This window comes from Anoplopoma fimbria, chromosome 6 (assembly GCF_027596085.1).
Source record: "Anoplopoma fimbria isolate UVic2021 breed Golden Eagle Sablefish chromosome 6, Afim_UVic_2022, whole genome shotgun sequence".
Lineage (NCBI taxonomy): Eukaryota > Metazoa > Chordata > Actinopteri > Perciformes > Anoplopomatidae > Anoplopoma > Anoplopoma fimbria.
The window spans coordinates 2,464,235-2,478,794 of record NC_072454.1 but is presented as its reverse complement, the minus strand read 5'-3'; the positions used below and the strand labels follow the sequence as shown (position 1 = coordinate 2,478,794).

The window sequence follows — 14,560 nt, the reverse complement described above, 5'->3', positions numbered from 1 at the left end:
TGTGTGTTTATATAAATATGTTTATGTGTGTTTATATAAATGTGTTTATGCATTACAGGTGCATAGGTAATTCAGATGCAAGTATATATATATATATATATATATATATATATATATATATATATATTTATATATATATATGTTTAATATATATGTTTATGTGTGTTTATATAAATATAAATATGTTTATGTGTGTTTATATAAATATGTGTTTATGTGTGTTTATATAAATATATGTTTATGTGTGTTTATATAAATATGTTTATGTGTGTTTATGTGTGTTTATATAAATAAATGTTTATGTGTGTTTATATAAATATGTTTATGTGTGTTTATATAATATATATGTTTGTGTGTGTTTATTTATATATATATATATATACACTTTTACTAAAGTAGTATATATCTTTTTTTTATATTTCACAAACGATATATGTATGTATATACACATACATACATACATACATACATACATACATACATACATACATACATACATACATACATACCTATATACAAACTTATATATATATGTATATACATAGCTACATCATACATACATACATAGATATTTAATATATATCTATATATATACTACTTTAGTAAAAGTGTTTATATATATATAATAATTATAGTAAAAGTGTATATATGTATCTATGTATGTAGAAATATATGTTTATGTGTTTTATATAAATACATGATTATGTGTGTCTATATATATATATATATATATATATATATATATATATATATATATATATTTTACTAAAGTAGTTTTTTAATATTTCATAAACAGTGGCTTATCCGATAAATATATGTATGTATACATACATACATACATACATACATACATACATACATACATACATACATACATATATATATACATAGCTACATCATACATACATACATACATACATACATACATACATACATACATACATACATATTTAAGAAATATATACTAAATAGATATAAATATATATATATATATATATATATATATATATATATATATATTTATATATACTACTTTAGTTAAAGTATATCTATATATTATATATTTGCTCAGAACTAGAGTAAATACTTTGTTGCAGTCCACTTCAATGATCACCTTGAACACATCGCCTCTGCAGGCTCTGCAGACACACGCGTGACTCTCTCGACCTTTTCATGCTCGCTTTCAGACACCTGACATACCGTGAGTGCTTAAGATTTCAGCCTGGGTGGACCCAACTGGAATGGGACAGGGCTTTTAGAGAGGTTTCTGTCACCTCCATCTTTAGATTCATCTCCTAGAATGCTGCATGTCGTCTTTCTGCTGTGAATATACAGCATGTTGGTCCTTGTATTTTCTAAAAAAGATAATTTAGTTTGTTCTGTAAAGCACCTTTAGATTACTCAGGGTGATACAGTTTCTGCTTTATATTGCTTATAAGGTGTTAAGTGTTATGTTTGCATCTAAAATAGTGCATAAAGTATATTGGATGAAGCTGCAGCGAGTTCCACTATCCAAAATATGAAGAGATCTCAGCATGTTTAAGTTAAAATCTATCTATGTAATGATGGGAATCGTAGATAGTTTTCAGTTCGGCTTGTGTGACTTTTAAAAATAGAAAAACTAGAAAGCAATCAGAGACTGAGAACACAACTTTGTCCTCAAAATGTGTGTTACTTTAGTCCAGTATTAAACTATATTTAGAATTGTTTAACCTGCATCAAGATATGGATTTGCATCAAAAACACACACACTGTGGAATAGCTGATACTCTGTCAATCATGTTATTGTGCATTCTAGGTATATCTTAATGACACAATTTGTAAAATAACTCGTAAATGTAGCTTCCAGATAAATATAATGGCCTGAAAAGTAAATATAAAATAATAAAGTCTGTGAAAAATGTACATAAAGGGGCTGTGTCCGGTTTGATGAACTAAGTTTCAAACTTAAAAGTGTCCCTTTATGCAAAATATACCCTTAAGATCATAGGTTAATTTATATATATATCATTTATTCAAGTGGGAGACAACTCCTCCATGGTGAGATTGCGAGTGGAAAAATCAGGTGAGGCCAAGAACAGATTAAACAGAACTTTAACTCTCACACATGTGCTCACAGAGACAGACTTATTTTTATACTGCTGAGACGCTGTAAAACACACACTTAACGTTCGCTAATAAAACACACACGTCTACTGCTGAGCTGAACTTCAGGAAGGAACAAGATGAAGTGTTTCACAACGAGCTGAAAGAAGACTTTAAGACTTAAGAGACATAAGACACCACGTGTGTCTGCACACACACACACACACACACACTTTATATAATCTCTGCACACATTGTAATCTGTTTGAACCCGCCTGTTTACGTTGCCACAGTAACAACACCAACACCTCTCCTGGGCTGGAAGCAGCAGACACACCTTCCTTTGAGCGAGGGCGCTGAGAGCCGGTTCACTCCACCGCTGATGGATGTTTTGACAAGTGCTCCTCTTTCCAACAGCCAATGGGCTGCACTCCTGTGTGAAGCATCAGGAAATGATGAAAAATGGAGACACACACACACACACACACACACACACACACACACACACACACACACACACACACACACACACACACACACACACACACACACACACACACACACACACACACACACACAATGATTCCAACAGCCAGGTATGCGTTGGATTCGGCAGCATTCATAGTCCTTGCTCTACTGCAAACCCTTTTTGCTCTGTGAACTTGCATGGTGTGTTATCTAAACTTGCAATAAAAATAATTCCACATTTACAGCACTTCTTGTTAGCACTTACCTAAAAGTAGTAAATAAAGTGCCATAAAAAGACAGAAAATAGTAAAATATACGATAAAACTGATGGAGAAGACAAGCAGCTATCGAAGCATAAACTATCTAGGATAAATCCGAAACACATTACAACGTAAAAGCATAAAATACAATATTACAAATGAGGAAAGCAAAAGCTCCTTTTCTCCTATTCATATTATTATAAAATGTATTATAAGGTGCTTAAAAGAAATGAGCTAAAAACAAGATTTAATGATTAAATTGTGAGATATAAGTTAAGATACATTCAACAAAATACAATAACAGTTGGCACGGATTTAAAAAAGTTCATTGTAAACTATTTAAGAGTTTGTGCATCAGAATAAGAACAATCTTTAGGAGCTGAAGAAGAGTGTGTAGGCTGCAGTGCAGCTGGCTGCAGAACTCTGTAATGAAGCATAACAATAATAACAATCAAATCAACGTTGTAATCACAGAAGTAGAAACATAAACACATAAACACAGTCTGATGACCTGCGTTGAGCTAAAACTCTGCTGCTGCATTCTGATTGAACTGGACATGAAAAGTTTTTCTTTTGTCTGCAGAGAATAAAAAAAGTTTGGTATGAAGTTCATGTCTATAATGCACTATAATGACATTCAAAAGACATTATAACGCATTGATAAGGCTTTATAATAATGTTCATAATCACGCACAACCTCTTAATAAAAGGTTGTATAAAGTATTATAAGTAGAGGACGTAATGTATTATACATTCAGCATTCATAATGCTTCATACATCTGTGCCAAAGTGACTGTTTGAACAAAGAATCTGATTCCACAGCACATTATAACTAACATAACTTTAGCCAGCTATAAAGACACAGATCTGCTCTAATGCATCATAACAGATTATCATTTCTACATTCCTACAGTGCTGTCACTTCACTTAAAGCTCGTGAAGTCATGCTATTTTAGTGTTATTGATGTTAATAAGACATTATTTCATTTGAGAAACGTAGACTTTATAATATGTTATGATACATTTGAGCAAGTTACAATCTTTCACAGAGATATAAAGCATTATGAATGCAGAACTTATGATACATTATGACCTCCACTTCAAACTAAGGTATTAGTTGTCATGCATGATTATTTCTAGAGTTTTATAAAGCCATATAAATACATTATAATGTCTTATAAATGTGCTTATGAAGCATTATAGACATGACCTTTGCAGAAAGTCTTACCAAATGTTTTTTGTTTTTGAGGCGTCTTAGTTTCACCCCCCAAAAAGCATTATAATAGATGGCTCATTATTAACATTTATAGTTTTAGGTTTTGGCAAACAATCTAGTGCAAGTCCTTAATTCATCTTCCACCCATAGAGATAAATGTTTTTGTGTGTTTTTGTGTTTTGTTGTGCAGCAAAATGGGACTGCAATCTGCATTACATTATGCAACCCTGTTGTACAATGACAATAAAATAACCTTGTAACCATGTAAATTAACAACTTATTGCAGGTTCTGTGTTTGACAGGATGCAGGGCTGCTACTGAGATTGAACTTTGACCTCAGGTTTATGAGACTGCGTCTGTTTAGCAACTAAAACACCTCTAAGTTATAAAAAAAGAGTTTTCAAGCCCAAAGTTGCAGCTATTTTTATATGATGTGGATGAAAATCAGCAAATGAAGTCGTGTTTTGGCTCCTCACACCAGGTCTGTTTTAACGTTTCCTTAAATATGATTTAAGCTCCCTAAATCTCAGCAAAAAGCATCTGCTCCCGTCCCCAGTGAGCCGCTGAAGGTGGAGGGACTGTGAGTGTTGGACGGCGCTGAGGGCAGACTGTTCTTCATCCTTTGCTGTTGTTGTTGTGCGATAAGACCAAAACATAGCAACAGCTGGTTCTGCGTTCAGCCGGTACAAGGGAGTCGGGAGAAGTCTCCTCTGGTGTGACGGGATTATGTGATAGAAACATGCTGTGCTCATGCTTAGCCAAATATTAAATAACACCGCCGTCCCGTGTTTTGAGGGGCTGGGCCGAGCGCTGTTGTCGTGCTGCCATGGTGACAGTAACCATGCACAGGATACTGTTTACAGAATGTTTAGCATATCACAAAGCAGGCACATAGACCAGACGAAGCTAATGTGCCCCACATTCTGCACATGATTAACTAAACTAAAAGCCAAGTGCTCATATTATGAATGGATGTTATGTGGCGCTGCTGAAACACCAAGAATCATAACTTTACTGCAACATTTCTGTGTGTGAGTGAGAGAGTTTCTGTGTTACGTGATCCGTACATACACCAGCGTGTACCGGGCTGTAATAAACTCCAGATGTGGATTTGTAGTAAGCTAAACAGGACACTCCTCACATAGTAACGGCGTTGCTTAATAGTTCTTAGAAACGTTTTTGAATGAGATTTCATAATGTCTGCACGGATCACAAGACACACAACTGCAGGCTACGACTGATATTTGGCAACCCTGGATACATTTCGGTTGTGCACTGGTAGTGAGAAAAAAAAAACCAACATGCCAAGACAAGAGGAAGGCCAACTGGCAAGATGGGTTTTTCCGTCTCAGCTGTTGGTTGCAGCAGCTGAGAGATAAACTCTGCTTTGGCAACAACAAGAAGATCCCAAATTCTTTCTGCAAAAGTCTTGTTTTCAGCTGCAGGACTGCATGTTAAAGGAGTGATCTTGCTCTTTTTGCAAAAATCATAAATTTCTAGTCGTTTAGAACAGCAGAGATACCATGTAAGCTAATGCTAACATTAGTTAATAACCTGATGAAGGTCATGTCAATATATGGTACGATAAGTCAATAATTCAAAAATGATTGAGGTTATATTCAAATACATTGTACGACAGGTCGATAACGTAAAAAATATTGCGGTCATGTTCATATATATCGTGCAATAAGTCGATAATACTGCGATAAGATATGTTGCATACATACAACATATTGCTATACTTACATTTTTGCACAGCCCTATATTTTAAAGTTTGATTTAATTTATCGCAGTAAATTTAAAGCGTTCATTTGGTTCGGGTTTGTGGATCACGTCCCAGTTGACGTGGCTTAAATCAAACCACCAAATCTCATGTATATCATAACCTTTATTTCCACATGGAGAGCTCTTCTCCTCTTGCTTTGTCTCTCTTTGCTAACTGAGACAGCAGTTCACTTGAAGCTTTCCAGAACAATAAATTACATATATAATCACATGACGTGTTGCAAAATGATTATGTGTGAATGTAAACCAGATGTGGACAGCTGTAAATTAGGTTTAACTCTAATTTTTTACAGGAATTCTCCATTAATTAAAGTTCGAGAAACATCTGGATCAGCTTCATCATTCACCTACCATGATGTTTAATCAATTATCTCACCTTTTGATCCAAATGATTACAATATAACTGAGTATTTGTGTTCCGTATATTGTGACAGGAACACACAGTAGAGTCCTACGAGACTTTGGGTGTCATCTCATGTAATTACAGAGTCACTGACCGTAATTAGGTTGGGTGTCGTCACTGAGCTCTCCAAACACTGTAATTGGCTGCAGATAGACAAACAGGGGGCTGAACCAATGGAGCGCTTTAATGACAGCCTGTCACTGAGGCCGTTATCTATTTTCCAGTGGTTGCATTACGAGGTGAACCACGGCCTCGTTGGAAATGTGAGACTATGTGTACAGAAGATGATCAGTAAAACACACAAAAGAAAAATATGCCGGGGGGTTTCCACAACAGTAATTGTTCTCTCGTGCACAACTCTGCACAAATCACACATCTATTGGGGTAATATTGTTTGTTTTACAGGTGAGGCCTGCTGACTTTTATATATATAAATATAGCTATATATTTGTGACTACAGATTAACATCTTTAGTAGAAACCAACATGCTGAGAACAACAGAAAGGGTTGGGAAGTATTTAGAGGGCGGACTAAGTTTTTGGTTTTGGTCTCCTCGTGAGATTTATTGATGAAAACAAAAATAAAGAAGAGCGAGAGATTTTTCAGTCAAAGTGCAGTGAAAGTTAAATGTTCTGGATAGCAAGCCGGAAATATTTTAGCATCTAAAAATGAGGAAGGTGCAAGTAAAACAAGAGCAATGCTGAGGTTGAATGTTTGGTTTTTTTACCTTGGAAGTGTTGCTGAAGAACCTAATCTCAGGCGTTATGGGCAAATTTTTGTACTGCAAAGGTTTATTTTCAACTTGTATTTGACCTCGAAACTTTTGGTTAGAAATGCAGGTAATTTGAGAATATTTGAATTTAGTTTTTGATTAAGTATTTTTTTTTTTTTTTATGTTTAAAATGTTGTTACTTTTTGTGCAGCTCAATCACTCAATTAAATGGCACAAATCTAAACAAAAAGTGTCTATATATAAAGTTCTGTTGACTTAAATCTGAATGAAGTATATTCAGTATTCCAATTTTATTTACTTAATTAATCAACATGTCCTCATACAACTGTTTGTATGATATCTTACAAAAACGTTTTTCTTATTTTTCCCCATAAATGACGATATTTTGCTTTTGATTAAAATGTTTTTTGCTAATTCATTCCAATTTGCATTCAAATGAAAACTATTCACAACTCCAAAGCAGAGACACAAACACAAATAGGAAACATGCACAGACTCATTCTCAAAGAAAACACATGAAAATAACACAACACACACGAACAGAACATAACCAGACACACCCTCCACACACACACACACACACACACACACACACACACACACACACACACACACACACACACACACACACACACACACACACACACACACACAACACACACACACACACACACAAAGTTCATACAGTCAACTGGTGAGGATCTACATTACCCTGAAGGCATCGGGGTCATCGCCATCACTGTGGAAACAAGCAACACAGTGATGCAAGCGAGCATGAAGTCATCGAATAAATCGGTCGTGCAGGGCCCGAGGGTGTTTTTTGAAACAACCACAGGGATTGTGGGAGATTTTTGTTCTTTTGGTATTGAATATAAAATCTGGAGGCAGAACAAACGAGACAAAGGGAGGATTTCTCAACCAGGTTTATTCTCTCAGAAATAAACATAGATAGAAAGAGACTTAATCGAAGCGTGTCTGCTATCACAGAGCACACATGTCACAACACGGAGGGGAGATGCTTTAAATTCCCTTTGGGGGATATGAATGTCATAATGTTATATATGTTTACATGAACTGCAAAAGCCCCAAATGAACCAGATACAATCTAAATTCTGAATAAAAAGTGATCACATATACAGTTCTAGCTGCACGGTGGTGTAGTGGTTAGCACTGTCGCCTCACAGCAAGAGGGGCCTGGGTTCAATTCCCGGGCTGGACAACCTTCTGTGTGGAGTTTGCATGTTCTCCCCGTGTCAGCGTGGGTTCTCTCCGGGTTCTCCGGCTTCCTCCCACAGTCCAAAGACATGCAGCTTAGGTTCATTGAAGACTCTAAACTGCCCGTAGGTGTGGATGTGAGTGTGAGTGGTTGTTTGTCTCTATATGTCAGCCCTGTGATAGGCTGGAGACCTGTCCAGGTGAACCCTGCCTTCACCCATTGACAGCTGGGATCGGCTCCAGCACCCTGCGACCCTTAACTGGATAAGCAGGTTACGGAAAATGGATGGATGGATATACAGTTCTGGTGTGCTTTAATTAAGTTTTCATAATTGCATTATGATATTATACGAAATGTTCTTCTGTTTTTTTATTTTGTGCGTTTTCCTATGGATATCCAAAGATCGGGATTTTGGTTCAAATAACTACGAAAATTGCGTTACTTAAGTACAGAAGTTACGCAACAAATAAGTCAATAATTGAGAAGGGTCAGTCATGTAGTACTGCACACCTGCAGATAGACCTTCATGCAATGTTTTGGGTTAAAAAAAACTACACAAATGGTTACCTGAAGGCAACCGTAGTTCTCCGGGTGCAAAAACGTGTTGCCGCCGTCTGACTTCCGTTGCTCATTAAAGTAGAGTTATTATGGTATGGATGTCCTCTGAGTGAAGCGAACGGTGTTTATAACCACGTTTTTTTTATCCTCTGCGACTCACATTACCGCGGTTTTTGAAAGGGAGGAGGGAGGGGTATTCAGTTAGTTGCAATCTTCAACCTCACCACTAGATGTCACTAAATCCTACACACTGCTCCTTTAAGTACTAAAGTCATGTGACAAATAATTCAACAATGACATCTCGTTTAATGAACAGCAGTATCTGGGGTGAAAGTCTGATTACATTGTTTACATACTTATTGATTTTGTGCGTAATATACGAATTTAAGTGCATTACTTTTCATTCTACAATTACTGTTCAAAACAGCCTGAATTAATAATCATTTTAAGACTTTTGTTCACCTTAAAGCCTCAAACATCGGATTTAAAATCTTCTAACTTGATAATCAGATTTCTTCTCAAAGTCCGATCGGTGCACATAAATATATGATATCCCGCCTTTTTTTCAATACCAGTCAACATGAATCACACAGAGAGGGAATCCTCAGTCATCTGAGTAGCATTATTAGGGTGTAATAGTCTAATAAGTACTCATGTAATCAGATTTCTTTTTAAATAGTGTATCAGCAGTATAATTGCATTTCATGTAAATCTTTAAAATCATTTATACAGGTGGAGTTTTGCTCTTTACATCCTGGTTAGTTTGTTTTGCAGATTTTTTCAAGCATATTAGAACAAAAAAATCACCACATGACGATCTTACAGAGATTTAATACCCAATTTAAAAAAAAATTAAAGTAAAAAGCGTGCCCACAATATTAATAAATAATGTCCATACTTTCACGTAAGCGTTGAGATGGTCCACCATTTTCAAATAACTTTATAAAAAGGTATATTTTTATGTGATGGGGAGTCAAGTGGACACAAATGAATTCAGTTTTAACTCTCTGTCAAGGTCAGAAAACATCCTCACAGTTTGACTTTCCTATTTCTACCAAAACAAGAACACAATATCCCTTAAAATGTACAACAGAGCAACAGCAGATTTACAGACTCTCTTAAGATTCAACATCTAGTTTTACACTCAGCAAACACAACATCATCAGACCACAACATAATCCAACGCAAACCTATCAGAGTCAGTTAGATTCATTATTTATCCTGCTAATGGAAACATAAACTCTTCAGTACAGTAGTAGAACGGGCTTTACCGTCAGAGGGAACATTTACAACACACCGAAACACAACACATGCTGGTATTAGTGTTTAGTCCTCCTGCTGAAATGGGTCAAAAAGGAAATGTTCTGATGTATTCATTTTGCATCCAGATGAATGTAAACATTTATAAATCTTTATAAGTTTGGCACAACATATGATGCTGAGTCTGCAGCCTGTTCAGCCTTTGTGGGTTCATCAAAGCTTTTAGGAAATACACTTATTTGCTTTCAAGGCTAACTGCTTCCCTCTGTTTTCTATCTTAATGCTAAGCTAAGCTAAGCTAACTGGCTGCTGGGTGTAGTATCACATTTAGCGTTCAAACATGAGGGTGGTTTTGAATCTTCTCATCTAACTCTTGGAAAAAAAGCAAATGTGCGTATTGTCCACAATGTGTAAATATTCCTTTAAAGGCAATCGTCAAAACGTCAATATCCAATATTCCAATTCCACGACCAATTATTTTAACATGTTGTTTCATGTTTATTTATATATATTATACATTATTAGAGCAGATTATTTATCATCTAAAAAGGGGCCAAAGGTTCTGTTTTAAAAACAAAATAATGTTCTAGTGTTAATAATATAAAGAGGTATTTAATGTAGCCTTGTTCATTATTCCTTATTTGTACACAAAAAGAGGGGAAATCAAGCTTTTCGTTTGTCGTTTGTTTCCTTCTGTTTCTTCACTGACTCCAAACTACAATACAGCTACACTCTAAGAATTAAGGGGTTCTAACAGGTTCTTCCTTAAAGGGTTGAGGTTCTACCCAGAAACCCTTTGCTTATGAAGAAGCCTATTCTTAAGAAATGGGTTTTTCAAGGGTTATTTATGAGTTCCATTAAGAACCCTTTTAATCCAGAGGAATAAAAAAAGGGTTCTCGGTAGAACCTGTGGGTGGGTTCTAGATCAAGCCCTTGGTATATAAGAGGGATGTTGGTAAAACCTCTGGGTGGGGTTCTGTAATGGAAAGATTCACGAAAAAGAGGGTTCTGGGTGGAACCATTGCAACATAGAAGGGTTCTCTGTAGAACCTCCCATAAGAGATTCTGGGTAGAACCATAAAACCATAGGAGGGTTCTCTGTAAAACCTCTCATAAGAGGTTCTGGGTGGAAACATTAAAGTCTCATAGGGGGTTCTGGGTGGAACCATTAAACCATATAATGGTTTTCAGTAGAACCTCTTATAGAATGTTCCAGGTGGTACCATTAAACCATAGAAGGGTTCTCTATAGAAACTCTCATAAGGGGGTTCTGGGTGGAACCTTTCACAGATGGCTCCAGGTATAAGCTTTTATGTTGGGATCAAGGTAGAACCAGGTGAAAGGGATTGTTGCAGGGACCTCTTTTAAAGTGGTTCTCCAGTGAGGACAAGCAGAAGAACCCTATATGGTTCTAGTTAGCACCTTTATGTCAAAGAGTGTACGTGTCAGTCTAGATTTCATAGTTGTGCCTCATTTCTGGATTTTGCTTTTTCTTTTCCCACAGCGTCTCCATGACGCCTTGAATCCTAAACAGAATTCCTCCTGTGTGCTTTATTCTGGTTCTGTTGGTGAAAGAGTCATGAACAAAGTACGAGACGTATTTTGTAAAAAAACAGGAACATATTTTGTTCCGTCCAGCAAATAGTGGAGAGTAATAATAATAAAATAAAAAAGAAGTAAAGTAAATAATACAGTACCAATTCTTTCCCATCACCAACTTCAAACTACTTCTGTTGTCCCAAAGGAGCTGCAGGCACAAAACACAAGTTATGGAGAACCCCATCAACCAGAACATAGAACGATGATGATGATGACGGTTTACAACTGAGCACCTGATCACGCACCAACACGAGTCACCACTTCCTGTCTCACACACGTTAGAGAGACGATACTGACGCTGAACGGGTGAGAAGTTCTTTACCAACATGCGGTCAGTACTTTTAAACTCATTCTGGGTTCCCACAACAATCCTCTACTCAAGGTTTCTGCTTTTGAAGCAAAAGGATAAAAAAATAAAACATAATTTCACATTTTCTTGTTGACAAAAAAGTGTTTTGTGCTGAGACTCCTTTTCACTTTAACATACAACTTCTCCATGATGCAAATATAAAGTAGACAACAAAACACTGTGCGGACAAAACCTGCATCCTACAGTCGTATTTAGTTTATTCACCATCAAATCTCTCTTTTATCATTAAGAGCGAGGGCAAACAAATGGAAAAACACGACCCTGAGTTGGTGCATTCTGAGGGTGACAAGTTCCAACAAACTGCACATATAAGTGAAACAAAAACTATCCTCATTTGACATGAAGCCTCTAACATAAACTCTCATGTTGTGCATGTACATATCCTGTCCTCTGTACTTTTACGTGCAGCGTTTTGAAATTTCACTCATGCAGGCCAGAGCAGCTGCTGCAGGTTCAGACAGCTGACTGCGGTCTGTGTTTTCTGTGTGTAAGACAGACAATATGGAGGAGGTGCATCAACCATCAACCCCACGAGTCCATTAAACCACAATGACCCTCCTCCTGCTCTCTGGGCTCCACCCGACGGCTCCGTCTCCTCGCTGAAGAAGGCGGAGAGGCCGTCACGTCCTCAGCTTCAGGATGACCGTGGCCAGGACGATGAAGAACGTGTTCCAGCCGAGGGTGACGGCGAATCCTCTCCACACCATCATCTGGGTCAGATCCCAACCTGTTGGAGAGATGAAGCTCTATATCATTACTTCTTAGATACAGGAAACTAAAGATGGACACGATGCTTGTCAAATGTTATCAGACATACAAGAACTCTGTAGAACAAGTTAGCTTAGCTTAGCGTAAAGACTGGAAACAGGGGGAAACAGCTAGCCTGGCTCTGTCCAAAAAGTATAAAACCATCCACCTAGCAGCACCTAGCAGTTGTACATTTAGTTTTTTGATACAAACACCAGGCTCTGTTTTCGGTCTTAATGTTAAAAAAGAATAATCTGCATTTTTGCACAGTATCTGATAACATACAAGGATTTTCATTTGATGTATTAGTGCATAACTAAAAATATAAGCAAATATTGCAACGATAAATAAATGTAGAGCAGAAAAAATACAACAAAAAATATGAAATAAACCTCAATATCTGAATTTAAAGTGGGAAAAGCTGCGATGTTTTGTGCAGAGGTGTGCAAAATTGGCAAAGGAAGATGCAATAAAATCTGAAAGAATCTCATCACTTGAGATCCACTAATGTCATCAACATCGGAGAAGGAAGCATGAGGATTGGATTCATTCTTCTGACGCAGACCTTGAGAGTATAACTTCCCACGGCAGATCACCTAGCAAAACCTGCCGGATCAAATGCTATTTAAAGCGAGAGTCGAGAGGGAGGAGAGCCGAGATGGAAGCTAAGCTAACTAAGCTAGGACAGGAAACCCAGGCGTCCTGGATTAAGCTGCACTTGATGAACGGTGTGACGACAGGACTTGGACTCTGTGTTGACCTCAATGATGCTTGGTGCTCAAACACAGTCAAAGTTGTTTGACAATGTTTCCTTTATGCCATATTTCTCAGAAAATTGTTTCGTTGCCGCTGTTTGCATTCCTCCTACACAGGGACGTACTGTTTCTTTGTTGTTTTCAAGCATTTCGTGTTGTGCAACCTTGTGTTGCATAAAGACAATAAATTAGCCTTGAATCCTTGAATCATCATCATCATTGTAGTCAACAGGATGAAAGTAACACAGCTGATGTTTTCCACGTCTTTTTGTGATCATATTGTCATGTGATCATATTGTGATCATATTGTCTGCTGCAGGTCACATTTAGTCCTTGATAGACGTGAATCCAATCAGTGAATGCTGCAGGATGAAGTTTCTACGAAAAGCAAACTTTCAGCTCATCCCACGAATTGAATTCTGACACTTTCTAACTTCTGCCCGTGTTTCGTCTTCCACCTCTACGATGAGGCTTCGAAAACAGGAAATTACTCCTCTGACTTCCTTTTCATGTATGTGTGAGTGTGTGCGTATCACTTAACATGTAAGAATCTCAAACTGTCGTCAGGTCTTTATTGTTCGGAGGTCAACAGACGGAGAGAAACCACTATACATTACATCCCAGGAATCTACAGGATCCAGAGCTGATGAATGATTTAGACGACCGTGTTCATGCACCTGACCCCGGGAACACACGCTAACGACACACCAGACGACGGCGTTGTGGTGAGCGTTGTGTAACGTGTGCGTGTGCATTACCTCTGTACATGATACAGCGGAGGGCCTCGGAGGCGTAGGTCTGAGGGAGAGCCATGCTGATGTAGCGGAGAGGATACGGGATACACTCCACCGGCCAGATGATACCTGAGGTACAGGAGAGGGAGGGAACAGGCTGCTGTTAGAGTACATATGTATACAGTGTTCATATGTGGATGGTCGTGATGATGAACCTCATAAAGCTTTTAAACAAGCTCTGGTTTCTCTTGTTTTTGGCTCGTTGTCATGAGAACAAAGCAGGAAAGGAAGTGAAGAAGTGTTAACAAGAAAATAACATGATTCACTAGCTTCACTAACAAATTCAATGGAAAGAAATCTCGCCACAAGGT

At 37.3% G+C, this 14,560-nt stretch overlaps 1 protein-coding gene across 1 annotated transcript in view; it reads right to left on the bottom strand.

The window, feature by feature from the left end:
- Positions 1 to 11,127: 11,127 nt before the first annotated feature.
- abch1 (ATP-binding cassette, sub-family H, member 1) overlaps positions 11,128 to 14,560 on the bottom strand; it is a 29,983-nt gene continuing 26,550 nt past the window's right edge. The window contains 2 exon segments of the mRNA XM_054600751.1: positions 11,128 to 12,680; positions 14,214 to 14,318. Of these exon segments, the coding sequence (XP_054456726.1) occupies positions 12,574 to 12,680; positions 14,214 to 14,318 (212 nt within the window). The 3' untranslated portion in view covers positions 11,128 to 12,573.